Raw genomic sequence first — 13,708 nt, 5'->3', positions numbered from 1 at the left:
TATGCTACTCGGGTCTTCTGTGAAAAAACTTCCGACTCTTCCATAAGAAGGCATCTTCCAACTGGTGTGGTGTATGGTGTATCCTTTTGAATGACCACTTTCTTTGTTTCCTTTAAGGTATTACTGTAGCTCCACATTACCATCATAAAGACCACAAAATTTCCTACAAAAATGATCCTTGAATGATGAAAATATCTCAAATGGTTAAAATGTTATTAAAATTTAAATGTTTCATAATTCCACTGTGTACTAGGGTTATGACTTTTTAACAACCTCGTATCGAGGTATAATATTTTGGTGAGTTTTTACCTAAAAGTTCATTCATTTCCCTACAGGAAAAAATATCAAAAAATCATAACCCTACTGTATATGTACATGTTTTTGCTACAAAATGCTTTCGCCCCTTGCAATGAAAAGCATACCCGGTTGAAACATGAAAGGTCATCGGTTCTCCAGTGAAAGATATTGTGGGCCCATCTATAAGAAAAACTTTAATTGTGGTATTTATTGTATGGTGTATAATTTTCAATGAACAATTTGTGATTTCCCTTTTCATGATTTGTCCAACTTTCCATATAGATCTTGAAGACGACAAAATTTACTGCAGAAATGCTTTTTGAATGATGGCAATATCTCTTACCGTTTAAAAGTTATTACTTCTAAATGTTTCTATTTCAATTTGTATAATTTTCAGTGACACCAGCGCCCACTGTTTGCATATTTTTGCAACGAAAGGCCTTCGTCCGTTGCTCTAAAATCATTTTATTTTCTTCTTTGAAAAGGTCTTGGGGTCTGCATAGAAAAATATTCTCAGGTCTTTTATAAAAAGACTTCCCTCCGGCTCTTCTTTAACAAGACCTTTGATTGTTGTGTTGTATGGTGTATAACTTTATATGCCAAATTTTTGGGTTCCTTTAAATTAATTTAAAAAGGCGATATTACGATAATAAAGACGACAAAATTTACTACAATAATGATCTTTGAATGATGAAAATATCTCTTACCGTTTAAACGTTATTAAAATCTAAATGTTTCTATTGTAACTCACATAATTTTGATTGACACCCCCACCCAATGTGTGCTTGCATGTTTTTGTTATGCAAGGCCTTTGGTTTTTCTTTGAAAAGATCTTTGTTTCTTCTATAAAATCTTCATGGGCATTCCAATGAAAAAGATTCTCATGTCTTCTATGAAAATACCTTCTGTAACAACTCCTTTGCAACCCATATAAAAAGACATTCATTTCTCCACTAAAACGAAGGTCTTCGTTTCTTTTATGAAAATACCTTCGACTCCTCTATTAAAAGTTATTCGTTTCCTCTGTAAAAAAAAAACTGTGGTAGGTACTTGCCTTGTTATTGCACATCTCAATTACATGGAGTATGTATGTATGTAACACACCCACAAGAAAAAAATAAATAAACGGGAGACTCCAAGTTGCCAAACAACAAAAACAATAATACACAGCCCCGTTGCCCCAATGAGAGAGAGAGTGAGTAATGTGAGTAGTTAATAGTGTGGTGCAACAATAACAATGCAATGGCAATGCATTCATGATTTTGTTTGTTTGTCATATACAAAAACAAAAGATCTTCTATTCATGCAAAAGGGGGATAGGTACTCACTGAAAAACAAGAGATGTGGAATGAACAATAAATTACGAACTCTCTTCGGCTCCCCATTTGGTAGAGAATCAATGCAATGTGGTGCATTGATGGAATCATATGACTCTATTCAATAAACAAGTGGGGATATCTCTTAATAGCGGTGCATAAAAACCGGCAGCAACAACAACAATTAAAAAAATAACATTTTTCTCAAGTAGTGACACATTGCTGCACTTCATTTGTTGTTTTTCTATTATTTTTCTTTGAAACTCCATCACCGACCGACCGTCGTTGGTGATATTTGTCATTTTTTTTTGCTGTATTTCACAAAGGTTTTTGACCTTTACATTGACCATGTATGGAGGAGGAGGCAAGGTAGTTATGTATGTTGTTAGGTTTGTATGTTTGTACGACGTATCCCGCATAGTACGTACCGTACGTCGTACCCTAATAGTAAGTGGAATCAAAATGGTGAGTGAATAACTTGAAGAAACGAATAAACAACCAAACGAACAACTGTGACGGGGGGGCCGTTGTTGTTGATGATGATGTTGCTGTTGTTGTTTTTCATTTATGTTTTATAGAAGAAATGCAAAACATTTATGGGGTAACCATGATTCTGATTTCACACAAAACACACGCCACCGCAAATAACACCAACAACAACAACCAAAATTCAAGCAATGTTCGTCGGACGACTTTTCAAGTTCTTAGAAGTCCTCCACCACCACGGCAAAAGAGGAGCCTAGTTTTTTTTTGGTCTTCTTACTGTTTCTTGCTTGGTTTGACAATAATTGGAATCCAATATGCATAAAGAAATAAGAAGAAGAAGAATTCATATGTTTGTATGTGGAGGGGGAAGTACTATTGTTTATTTATACACAGAAAAGTGGCTGTCCATTAGTGTTTGATGGACATACTATTGGCAACCTGATCTTATTTAAACCCAAGGAAATTCAATTTACAGTTGTATCGAAATCGGAGTAGGTTTTTATGTGAGTGAACAAACAATAAATACCTACAGTGAGTGTCAAAAATATTCGGTTTTCAATTTCACCAATAATAACACCTCAGTATTTTCGAACCCCATAATCAATATTCAAAAAACCAAATACTTTAAAAAAAATGTTGGTCCTGTGGCAATTAAAAAATGTAAGTAACATGGATCCATGGCAACCCTATAAGCGAGAATAACAAAGAAGAAGTTGTTAACCCTGTTTTCTATGCGTCAAAAATATTCGGTTTTTGTAAATTTTGTTAAATATTTTGGCAAAAAACTGGTCAATATCGAACTTTTTCTGCAATATTAGTATAAATTTCAATAATTGCGAACAGAATCTTTGTTCCTGTGTGCAAAAATATCATATTTCATAGCAAATTATTACAATTTAGGGCTAAGGAAAAACGCTTTCCTAGAAAAGAGAAAACTGTTCATATTTCTTTATAAAAACGGCAGGAATAAAGGGAATTTTTGCTTATTTTTGAATATTTAGTCGAATACATTTGATATAATGTGCAAAAGTCACGAAAATATAGATATAATTGATTTTGTGAAACACATAACCCAGCCAAACCAAGGACTGGGAGGGAAGGTAGAGGAATCTCCTGAAAAATTACGGCTAAACCGCCCTTAATTTTCCCGAAATTGGTCACCGAGTCCTAAATGACTTTCAAAAGATAGAAAATATGCACTTACATTCCAAAAAAAATCGAAAGGATAAAGCCTTTCATGGCCTTGTAACACATCACACACCATCGGCTTATTTACATAACCAAAAATCTAGTTCAAATTTCGCCTTGATGTACCTTCAAAACTTGATGTACATCAGAAACCTGGTGAAATGGAGTTAGTTTTGAATGTCTAAGCAGGAAAATCAGTATACCACCAAGTTTCCGGCCTTTCTGTGTACTCCAACACAAAAAGTACGAAGGAAATTATAGGAGACATGTATTTATCAATGACTTATGATGTGTTACAAGGCCATGAAAGGCTTTATCCTTACTATTTTTTTGGAAAGTAAGTGCATATTTTTTATCTTTTGAAAGTCATTTAGGGCTCGGTAACCAATTTCAAGAAAATTAAGGGCGGTTTAGCCGTAATTTTTCAGGAGATTCCTCTACCTTCCCTCCCAGTCCTTGGTTTGGCTGGGTTATGTGTTTCACAAAATCAATTATATCTATATTTTCGTGACTTTTGCACATTATTTCAAATGTATTCGACTAAATATTCAAAAATTAGCAAAAATTCCCTTTATTTCTGCCGTTTTTATAATGAAATATAAACATTTTTACTCTTTTCTAGGATAGCGATTTTCCTTAGCCCTAAATTGTAATAATTTGTTATAAAATATAATATTTCTGCACACAGGAACAAAGATTCTGTTCGCAATTATTGAAATTTATACTAATATTGCAGAAAAAGTTCGATATTGACTGGTTTTTTGCCAAAATATTTAACAAAAGTTACAAAAACCGAATATTTTTGACGCATAGAAAACAGGGTTAACAACGTGTTCTTTGTTATTCTCCCTTATAGGGTTGCCATGGATCCATGCTACATACATTTTTTAATAGCCACAGGACCAACATTTTTTTAAGTATTTGGTTTTTTGAATATTGGTTATGGGGTTCTAAAATACTGAGGTGTTATTATTGGTGAAATTGAAAACCGAATATTTTTGACACTCACTGTACGTTGTAGCAGAAATATTGTACACTAATGGAACAACAACAACTACAACAACAGCAACAACAAATTCATGTGATGTGAACTGGAATAAATTGTGGAAGAACAACGTGAAATCAAATTAAAGGAAAAATAGAGAGAGGTTATTAGGAGACATATAAAATATGTGGTGAAGGTTTAAGCAAGGCACATTGCCTTGGTTTATAAGGGTGTAACGTAAATAAAAATATAGGTAAATTATGTATTAATTATTTATAGAATTTATTTATTTATAGAATATAACGACGATCTTTTTTTCATAGAAGACCCGAGAATATTTTTCACTGAAGAAATGCTTTTCAAAGCAAAAAACGAGGGACGTTCGTAGCAAAAACATAAACACAGTGGGGTGGATGTCACTCAAAATGGAACAACTTGCAATAGAAACCTTTAAACGTTAATAACTTTTAAAGGGTTTGAGATATTTTCATCATTCAAAAAGTATTTTTGTAGTAAATTTTGTCATCTTTATGATTTTACGGTGGAACTATAATTTATATAATTTGTAAAGGAAACCAACAAATTGGCAATTCAGTCGGAAAGGTTTTTACTTCCAACGTAGACTAAATACCAAGTCTCAACCATTTCGGTGTGTTGTTGTGGTCACAACCTAAAAATTCCGAAAATCTGGAGGTACCGTTCTATGGGGTCTATATAAAGCCGTGGACCTTTACCGACAAATTTCATATGGAAAGTTTTATACCTCAAATGAGGACTAAATACCAAATTTCAGCAATTTCGGAGAAATATTGAGGCCACAACCTTCAAAATATCGGAAATCGGGAGGTACCGTTCTTTGGCGGCTATATGAAGGCGTGGAGCCATACCAACAATTTTATACCCCCAACGAAGGCTAAGTACCAAATTTAAGCCATTTCGGTGTGATAATGAAGCTAAAACCTTAAAAATACCGAAAATCGGGTGTTAAGGTGTGGAACTGTACCAACAAATTTCTGGGGGAAAGTTTTATTCCCCCAACGAAGACAAAATACCAAATTTCAGCTACTTCGGATGAATATTGAGGCCACAACCTTCAAAATACAGAAAATCGGGAGGTACCGTTCTATGGGGGCTATATGAAGGCGTAGACCTATACCGACAAATTTAGAGGGGAAAGTTGAGTACCCCCAATGAAGACTAAATACCAAGTTTCAGCCATTTCAATGGATTATTGTGGCCATAACCTCCAAAATACCGAAAAGCAGAAGGTACCGTTATATGGGGGCTTTATGAAGGCGTGGACCTGTACCAACAAATTTCTGGGGGAAAGTTTTGTACCCCTAACAAAGACTAAATACCAAATTTCAGCCATTTCGAAGGAATATTGAGGCCACAATCTTCAAAATACCGAAAATCGGAAGATACCGTCCTATGGAGACTATATGAAAACGTGGACCTATACCAACACAATTCTGGGGGAACACTTAATACCAAATTTCAGCCATTTCATGCTAAAACCTTCAAAATACCGAAAATCGGGGTCTACATCAAAACGTGGACCGATATAGCCCATTTGCAATACCAAACATCCTAGGAGTAATAGAAACTTCTATACCAAATTACAAAGCTCTATCTTGAAAATTGAGAGCTGTATTTTGATTTCAACAGACGGATCTATGGAAGACCTAAAGAGGTATTTGTTTGTCTGTAGAAGATCTCAAGAGAAAGGGTTTTAAGAAGCACCCTTTCCCTAGAGAAAGGGTTTTAAGAAGCACCCTTTCCCTAGAGAAAGGGTTTTAAGAAGCACCCTTTCCCTAGAGAAAGGGTTTTAAGAAGCACCCTTTCCCTAGAGAAAGGGTTTTAAGAAGCACCCTTTCCCTAGAGAAAGGGTTTTAAGAAGCACCCTTTCCCTAGAGAAAGGGTTTTAAGAAGCACCCTTTCCCTAGAGAAAGGGTTTTAAGAAGCACCCTTTCCCTAGAGAAAGGGTTTTAAGAAGCACCCTTTCCCTAGAGAAAGGGTTTTAAGAAGCACCCTTTCCCTAGAGAAAGGGTTTGAAGAAGCACCCTTTCCCTAGAGAAAGGGTTTTAAGAAGCACCCTTTCCCTAGAGAAAGGGTTTTAAGAAGCACCCTTTCCCTAGAGAAAGGGTTTTAAGAAGCACCCTTTCCCTAGAGAAAGGGTTTTAAGAAGCACCCTTTCCCTAGAGAAAGGGTTTTAAGAAGCACCCTTTCCCTAGAGAAAGGGTTTTAAGAAGCACCCTTTCCCTAGAGAAAGGGTTTTAAGAAGCACCCTTTCCCTAGAGAAAGGGTTTTAAGAAGCACCCTTTCCCTAGAGAAAGGGTTTTAAGAAGCACCCTTTCCCTAGAGAAAGGGTTTTAAGAAGCACCCTTTCCCTTGAGAAAGGGTTTTAAGAAGCACCCTTTCCCTAGAGAAAGGGTTTTAAGAAGCACCCTTTCCCTAGAGAAAGGGTTTTAAGAAGCACCCTTTCCCTAGAGAAAGGGTCTTAAGATGCACCATTTCACTAGAGGAAGGGCCTTAAGAGGCACCCTTTCACTAGAGAAAGGCACCCATTCCCTAGAAAAAGGGTCTTAAGAGGCACCCTTTCCCTAGAGAAAGGGGCTTAAGAGGCACCCTTTCCCTAGAGAAAGGGTCTTAAGAAGCACCCTTTCCCTAGAGAAAGGGTCTTAAGAAGCACCCTTTCCCTAGAGAAAGGGTCTTAAGAAGCACCCTTTCCCTAGAGAAAGGGTCTTAAGAAGCACCCTTTCCCTAGAGAAAGGGTCTTAAGAAGCACCCTATCCCTAGAGAAAGGGTCTTAAGAAGCACCCTTTCCCTAGAGAAAGGGTCTTAAGAAGCACCCTTTCCCTAGAGAAAGGGTCTTAAGAAGCACCCTATCCCTAGAGAAAGGGTCTTAAGAAGCACCCTTTCCCTACAGAAAGGGTCTTAAGAAGCCCCATTTCCCTAGAGAAAGGGTCTTAAGAAGCCTCCTTTCCCTAGAGAAAGAGCTTTAAGAGGCACCCTTTACTTTAAAAAGGGTCTTAAGAAGCACCCTTTCCTTTGGAAAGGGTCTTACGAGGCACCCTTTCCTTTGGAAAGGGTCTTACGAGGCACCCTTTCCTTTGGAAAGGGTCTTAAGAAGCACCCTGTCCCTAGAGAAAGGGTCTAAAGAAGCCCCCTTTCCCTAGAGAAAGGGTCTTAAGAAGCCCCCTTTCCCTAGAGAAGGAGCTTTAAGAGGCACCCTTTACTTTAAAAAGGGTCTTAAGAAGCACCCTTTCCCTAGAGAAAGAGCTTTAAGAGGCACCCTTTACTTTAAAAAGGGTCTTAAGAAGCACCCTTTCCTTTGAAAAGGGTCTTAAGAAGCACCCTTTCGCTAGAGAAAGGGTCTTAAGAAGCACCCTTTCGCTAGAGAAAGGGTCTTAAGAAGCACCCTTTCGCTAGAGAAAGGGTCTTAAGAAGCACCCTTTGCCTAGCGAAAGGTTCTTAAGAAGCACCCTTTCCCTAGAGAAAGGTTCTTACGAAGCACCCTTTCCCTAGAGAAAGGGTCTTAAGAAGCACCCTGTCCCTAGAGAAAGGGTCTTAAGAAGCACCCTTTCCCTAAAGAAAGGTTCTTACGAAGCACCCTTTCCCTAGACAAAGGGTCTTAAGAAGCCCCCTTTCCCTAGAGAAAGAGCTTTAAGAGGCACCCTTTACTTTAAAAAGGGTCTTAAGAAGCACCCTTTCCTTTGAAAAGGGTCTTAAGAAGCACCCTTTCGCTAGAGAAAGGGTCTTAAGAAGCACCCTTTGCCTAGCGAAAGGTTCTTAAGAAGCACCCTTTCCCTAAAGAAAGGTTCTTACGAAGCACCCTTTCCCTAGAGAAAGGGTCTTAAGAAGCACCCTGTCCCTAGAGAAAGGGTCTTAAGAAGCACCCTTTCCCTAAAGAAAGGTTCTTACGAAGCACCCTTTCCCTAGAGAAAGGGTCTTAAGAAGCACCCTGTCCCTAGAGAAAGGGTCTTAAGAAGCACCCTTTCCCTAAAGAAAGGTTCTTACGAAGCACCCTTTCCCTAGACAAAGGGTCTTAAGAAGCCCCCTTTCCCTAGAGAAAGAGCTTTAAGAGGCACCCTTTACTTTAAAAAGGGTCTTAAGAAGCACCCTTTACTTTAAAAAGGGTCTTAAGAAGCACCCTTTCCCTAGAGAAAGGGTCTTAAGAAGCACCCTTTCCCTAGAGAAAGGGTCTTAAGAAGCACCCTTTCCCTAGAGAAAGGGTCTTAAGAAGCACCCTTTCGCTAGAGAAAGGGTCTTAAGAAGCACCCTTTCCCTAGAGAAAGGGTAATAAAAAGCACCCTTTCCCTAGAGAAAGGGTCATTAAAACGCACCCTTTCCCTTGGAAAGGGTCTTAAAAAACACCCTTTCCCTTGGAAAGGGTCTTAAGAAGCACCCTTTCCTTTGGAACGTGTCTTGATAAGCACCCTTTCCTTTGGAAGGTTTCTTAAGAAGCACCTTTCCTTTGGAAGGTTTCTTAAGAAGCACCTTTCCTTTGGAAGGTTTCTTAAGAAGCACGCTTTTCATTGGAAAGGGTCTTAAGATGCACACTTTCCTTCGGAAGGTTTCTTAAGGAGCACCTTTCCTTTGGAAGGTTTCTTAAGTAGCACGCTTTTCATTGGAAAGGGTCTTAAGATGCACACTTTCCTTCGGAAGGTTTCTTAAGAAGCACCTTTCCTTTGGAAGGTTTCTTAAGAAGCACCTTTCCTTTGGAAGGTTTCTTAAGAAGCACCATTCCTTTGGAAGGTTTCTTAAGAAGCACCATTCCTTTGGAAGGTTTCTTAAGAAGCACCTTTCCTTTGGAAAGGGTCTTAAGAATCACCCTTTCCTTTGAAAAGGGTCTTAAGAAGCACTCTTTCCTTTCAAAAGGTTCTTAAGAAGAACCCTTTCCTTTAGAAGGGTCTTAAGAAACACCCTTTCTTGATATGCACCCTTTCCTTTGGAAGGTTTCTAAAGAAGCACCTTTCCTTTGGAAGGTTTCTAAAGAAGCACCTTTCCTTTGGAAGGTTTCTTAAGAGGCACCCTTTTCATTGGAAAGGGTCTTAAGAAGCACACTTTCCTTTGGAAGGTTTCTTAAGAAGCACCATTCCTTTGGAAGGTTTCCTTTGGAAAGTTTCTAAAGAAGCACCTTTCCTTTGGAAAAGGCCATAAGAAGCACACTTTCCTTTGGAAAGGGTCTTAAGAAGCACACTTTCCTTTGGAGAGGGTCTTAAAAAGCCCCCTTTGCTTTGAAAAGGGTCTTAAGAAGCCCCCTTTGCTTTGAAAAGGGTCTTAAGAAGCACCCTTTCCTCTGGAAAGGATCTTAAGAAGCACCCTTTCCTTTCAAAAGGGTCTTAAGAAGAACCTTTTCCATTGAAAAGCGTCTTAGGAAGCACCCTTTTCTTTGGAAAGGGTCAGAAGAAGTAATAAGCTGCTGCATGAGAGCAATCGAAGATGTTTTAAATAGGACGGTTTTCATAGAAGAACCAAAAACTTCTCATGAAAGGTTCTCTTATATTCCTTAAGGCCCTTCACAACAAAAACAACTCATCATGTTTTTGTTGGTTTTAAAATTTGCCTTGATTGATCAGGGAAATTTTATGAAGACAAACTGAATGTCGGGAATATGGGTATGTTGGTGTTGTATACAGAATCGTCCTCAACAAGCATAGGACGCCTTTAAATGTTGAGTCACAAAGTAACAGAAATAGTTGGAAACAACAAAATAAGAAAAATTTCATCACCCAAATCCTAACCTCAAACCTAACTCATAATTTTCTCCCTCTTTTTCTTTCAGATCACCGCAAATAGCAGAAACAAAGGAGATCCGCTCTCTCTCAACCTCTCCCCCCAAACCAAGATGAACAAAAAGTTATCCAATTAACCTACGATTGTTGTTTGCCCACCCATATCTGCCGCCATAGCTTCTGGTACAATAGGACACAACATGATTATTGCAGCATTGAAAATGTGGCTGCAATATCATTGTCGTTGTCAGATGTCGCAACAACAACAAAAACAAATGCTGCTTACAATGCTGGACTTCTCATAACATTCTAAATCGACTGGATTCCTACTCCTGAATGAATTGTCAAACACCACCACCACATGGACGACAACGAATTCAGAAGACGTTATCAGTATTATTTTTAAAATTAATTTCTGAGCAGCATCCTCTACTCTAAGAAGCCAAGGTATAATTCTTCAAAATTACCACGACCCCAAGGAACAATACGAAAGACTCGAAATACGGTAAATATAACAACAATTTTTGGTGGTAAACGAAAAGCGGCGGTGTGGAAAACAAACACCAGCCTTGCTGTTGTCAAAAAGCCGCCAAAACGCCCACAAAATGGTAACACCATCAACGGCGGTGGCAACAACAGCAGCAGTATCATCAGCATCAAATGACAGCAACAATACGTCATTGTCGTCGTCATCGTCTTCGCAGCAACAACACCAACAAACAACATCTTTGGGTAACCACCACCACCAACATCATCAGCAGCAACAGCAATACCAACAAAATCATCAACAACAAGATGTTGCCCAAACGTCTTATGCAGCAACTGCGGCCACCCACTCCACCACAACATCGTGTAGTGCCGCAATACCTCGTCAACATCCAAAGAAACGAAAATTTGATCCATCAGAATTGGATGAGACCACGGATAATCAACAGTCGTCGTCACAACAACAACAGCAGCAGGCAAAACATGATAATGTCGCTGTCGCCTCCCACAACAATAACTGTAACCCCCCATCAACAGAGATTAAGTTCTCCCCCTCTAGCTGTGCAACCTCAAATAACACCTGCAACAACTCCTCCTACACAACAAATGTGGTTGATGCAACAACAGCAACATCAGCTGCCAGCAACAACCACACTTCCACTACTTGTACAACAAGTAATGGTGCAGCAACCACCACAAATGGTACCATAGACAGTGAAGGCGGCGGCGGCCTAGCAGGAGCAGTAGGTATTTACACATTGCGCACAACAGCAACTTTTGGCTCTCCCTCAGGTGGAAGTGGTTCTTCTGCAGCCACTTCAACATCGTTGGCCCATTGTAGCAATGATACCAGTAGCGGGTCTCTGGTATCGATTGCATCCAAGGCCAGTACATGCATGGAAATACCCGAAAAACGTACAATTATAACAAGGTAAGGAGGGCAGGAAAATAAATATTTTGATTGGGGAGTTATTAGCTTCGGCTGGGTAGTGAATTTACGCCAAACGACATAAAACATTATCCCCGTTATCCAAATAACGTGTTTTCACACTACCCGGATAATGTTTTTTTGTTATTTAGATAACGCGGATAATGTTTTCACATTATCAGGATAACGTGGATAATGTTTTCACATTATCCGGACAGCGTGGATAATGTTTTCTCTTGACGGGATAACGTGGATAATGTTTTCACATTATCTGAGTGACTTGGGTAATGTTTTCACGTTATCTAGACATCGCGGATAATGTTTTCACATTATCCGGATAACTTGGATAATATTTTTACGTCATATAGATAGCGTAGATAATGTTTTTACCTTATCTGAATAACGTGGATAGTTTTACGTTATCTAGATAACGTGGATAATGCTTTCATTTTATCTGGATAATGTGTTAACGTCATCTGGATAATGTTCTTACATGATCTGGATAGCGAGGAATGTTTTCACATTATCTGGATAACGTGGATAATGTTTTCATATTATCCGGACAGTGTGGATAATCTTTTCGCTTTGCGGGATAACGTGGATAATGTTTTTATGTTGTTTGGATATCGTGGAAAATGTCCCCACCTTATCCGGATAACATGGATAATGTTCCCAACTTATGTGGATAACGTGGATATGTTTTTACGTCATTTAGATGACGTGGATAATGTTCCCACCTTATCCGGATAACGTGGATAATGTTTTTGCGTCATTTAGATAAGGCGGATAATGCTTCCACGTTATCTGGATAACATGGATAATGTTTTTACGTCATTTAGATAATGTGGATAATGTCTCCACTTAATCTGAAAAACATGGACAATGTTTCTACATTATCTGGATAACGTGGATATTGGTTCCAAATTATCTAGATACGTGAGTAATGTTTCCGCATTATCTGGATAACATGGATAATGTTTTTGCGTTATTTAGATAACATGGATAATGTTTTCAACTTATCCGGATAACGTGGATAATGTTTTCACATTATCAGGATAACGTGGATAATGTTTTCACATTATCCGGACAGCGTGGGTAATGTTTTCTCTTTACGGGATAATGTTTTCACATTATCCGTACAGCGTGGATAATGTTTTCTCTTTACGGGATAACGTGGGTAATGTTTTTATGTTGTTTGGATAACGTCGAAAATGTCCCCACCTTATCCGGATAACATGGATAATGTTCCCAACTTATGTGGATAACGTGGATATGTTTTTACGTCATTTAGATAATGTGGATAATATTTCCACTTTATCTGGATAACGTGGACAATGTTTCTACATTATCGGGATAACGTGGATATTGGTTCCAAATTATCTAGATAACGTGAGTAATGTTTCCACATTATCTGGATAACATGGATAATGTTTTTGCGTTATTTAGATAACATGGATAATGTTTTCACCTTATCCGGATAACGTGGATAATGTTTATACGTCATTTGGATAACACGGATAATGTTTCCACCTCATCTGGATAACATGGATAAGTTTTTACGTCATTTAGATAATGTGGATAATATTTCCACTTTATCTGGATAACGTGGATAATGTTTTTACGTCATTTGGATAACGCGGATAATGTGTCCACCCTATCTGGATAACATAGATAATGTTTTTACGTCATTTAGATAATGGGGATATTGTTCCTACCTTATCCGGATAGCATAGACAATGTTTATACGTCATTTGGATAACACGGATAATGTTCCCACCTCATCTGGATAACATGGATAAGTTTTTACGTCATTTAGATAATGTGGATAATATTTCCACTTTATCTGGATAACGTGGATAATGTTTTTACGTCATTTGGATAACGCGGATAATGTTTCCACCCTATCTGGATAACATAGATAATCTTTTTACGTCATTTAGATAATGGGGATATTGTTCCTACCTTATCCGGATAGCATGGACAATGTTCCCACCTTGACTGGATAACATGGATAATGCTTTTACGTTATTTAGATAACGTTTAGATAATGCTTTTACGTTATTTAGATAACGTGGATAATATTTTTACCTTATTTAAATAACATGGATAATGTTTCCAATTATTTGGATAACTTCGATGACCTTTCCGCATTATCTGGATAACGGGGATAATATTTCCACATTACCTGGATAACGTGGAAAAATTTTCCACATTATCTGGATAACGTGGATAATGTGTTCACCTTATCCGGATAACGTGGGTAATGTTTATACGTCATTTGGAT

The 13,708-nt window shown here is 38.2% G+C and overlaps 1 protein-coding gene across 5 annotated transcripts in view; it reads left to right on the top strand.

Moving 5' to 3' along the window:
* The window catches only part of cic (Putative transcription factor capicua), a 151,679-nt gene that overhangs the window by 103,149 nt on the left and 34,822 nt on the right, over positions 1 to 13,708 (top strand). For all 5 annotated transcript variants that reach the window (XM_073976214.1, XM_073976182.1, XM_073976190.1 and 2 more), the window contains exon 4: positions 10,061 to 11,427. In XM_073976214.1, coding sequence (XP_073832315.1) covers positions 10,616 to 11,427 — 812 coding nt within the window. In that variant the 5' untranslated portion in view covers positions 10,061 to 10,615. The remainder of the gene's footprint in view (positions 1 to 10,060; positions 11,428 to 13,708) is intronic.

Source organism: Musca autumnalis, unplaced genomic scaffold, assembly GCF_047663935.1.
Source record: "Musca autumnalis isolate F117 unplaced genomic scaffold, ASM4766393v1 scaffold_1, whole genome shotgun sequence".
Taxonomy (NCBI): Eukaryota; Metazoa; Arthropoda; class Insecta; order Diptera; family Muscidae; genus Musca; species Musca autumnalis.
The sequence above is the reverse complement of the archived record's forward strand: the minus strand, read 5'-3'. Positions and strand labels throughout refer to the sequence as shown.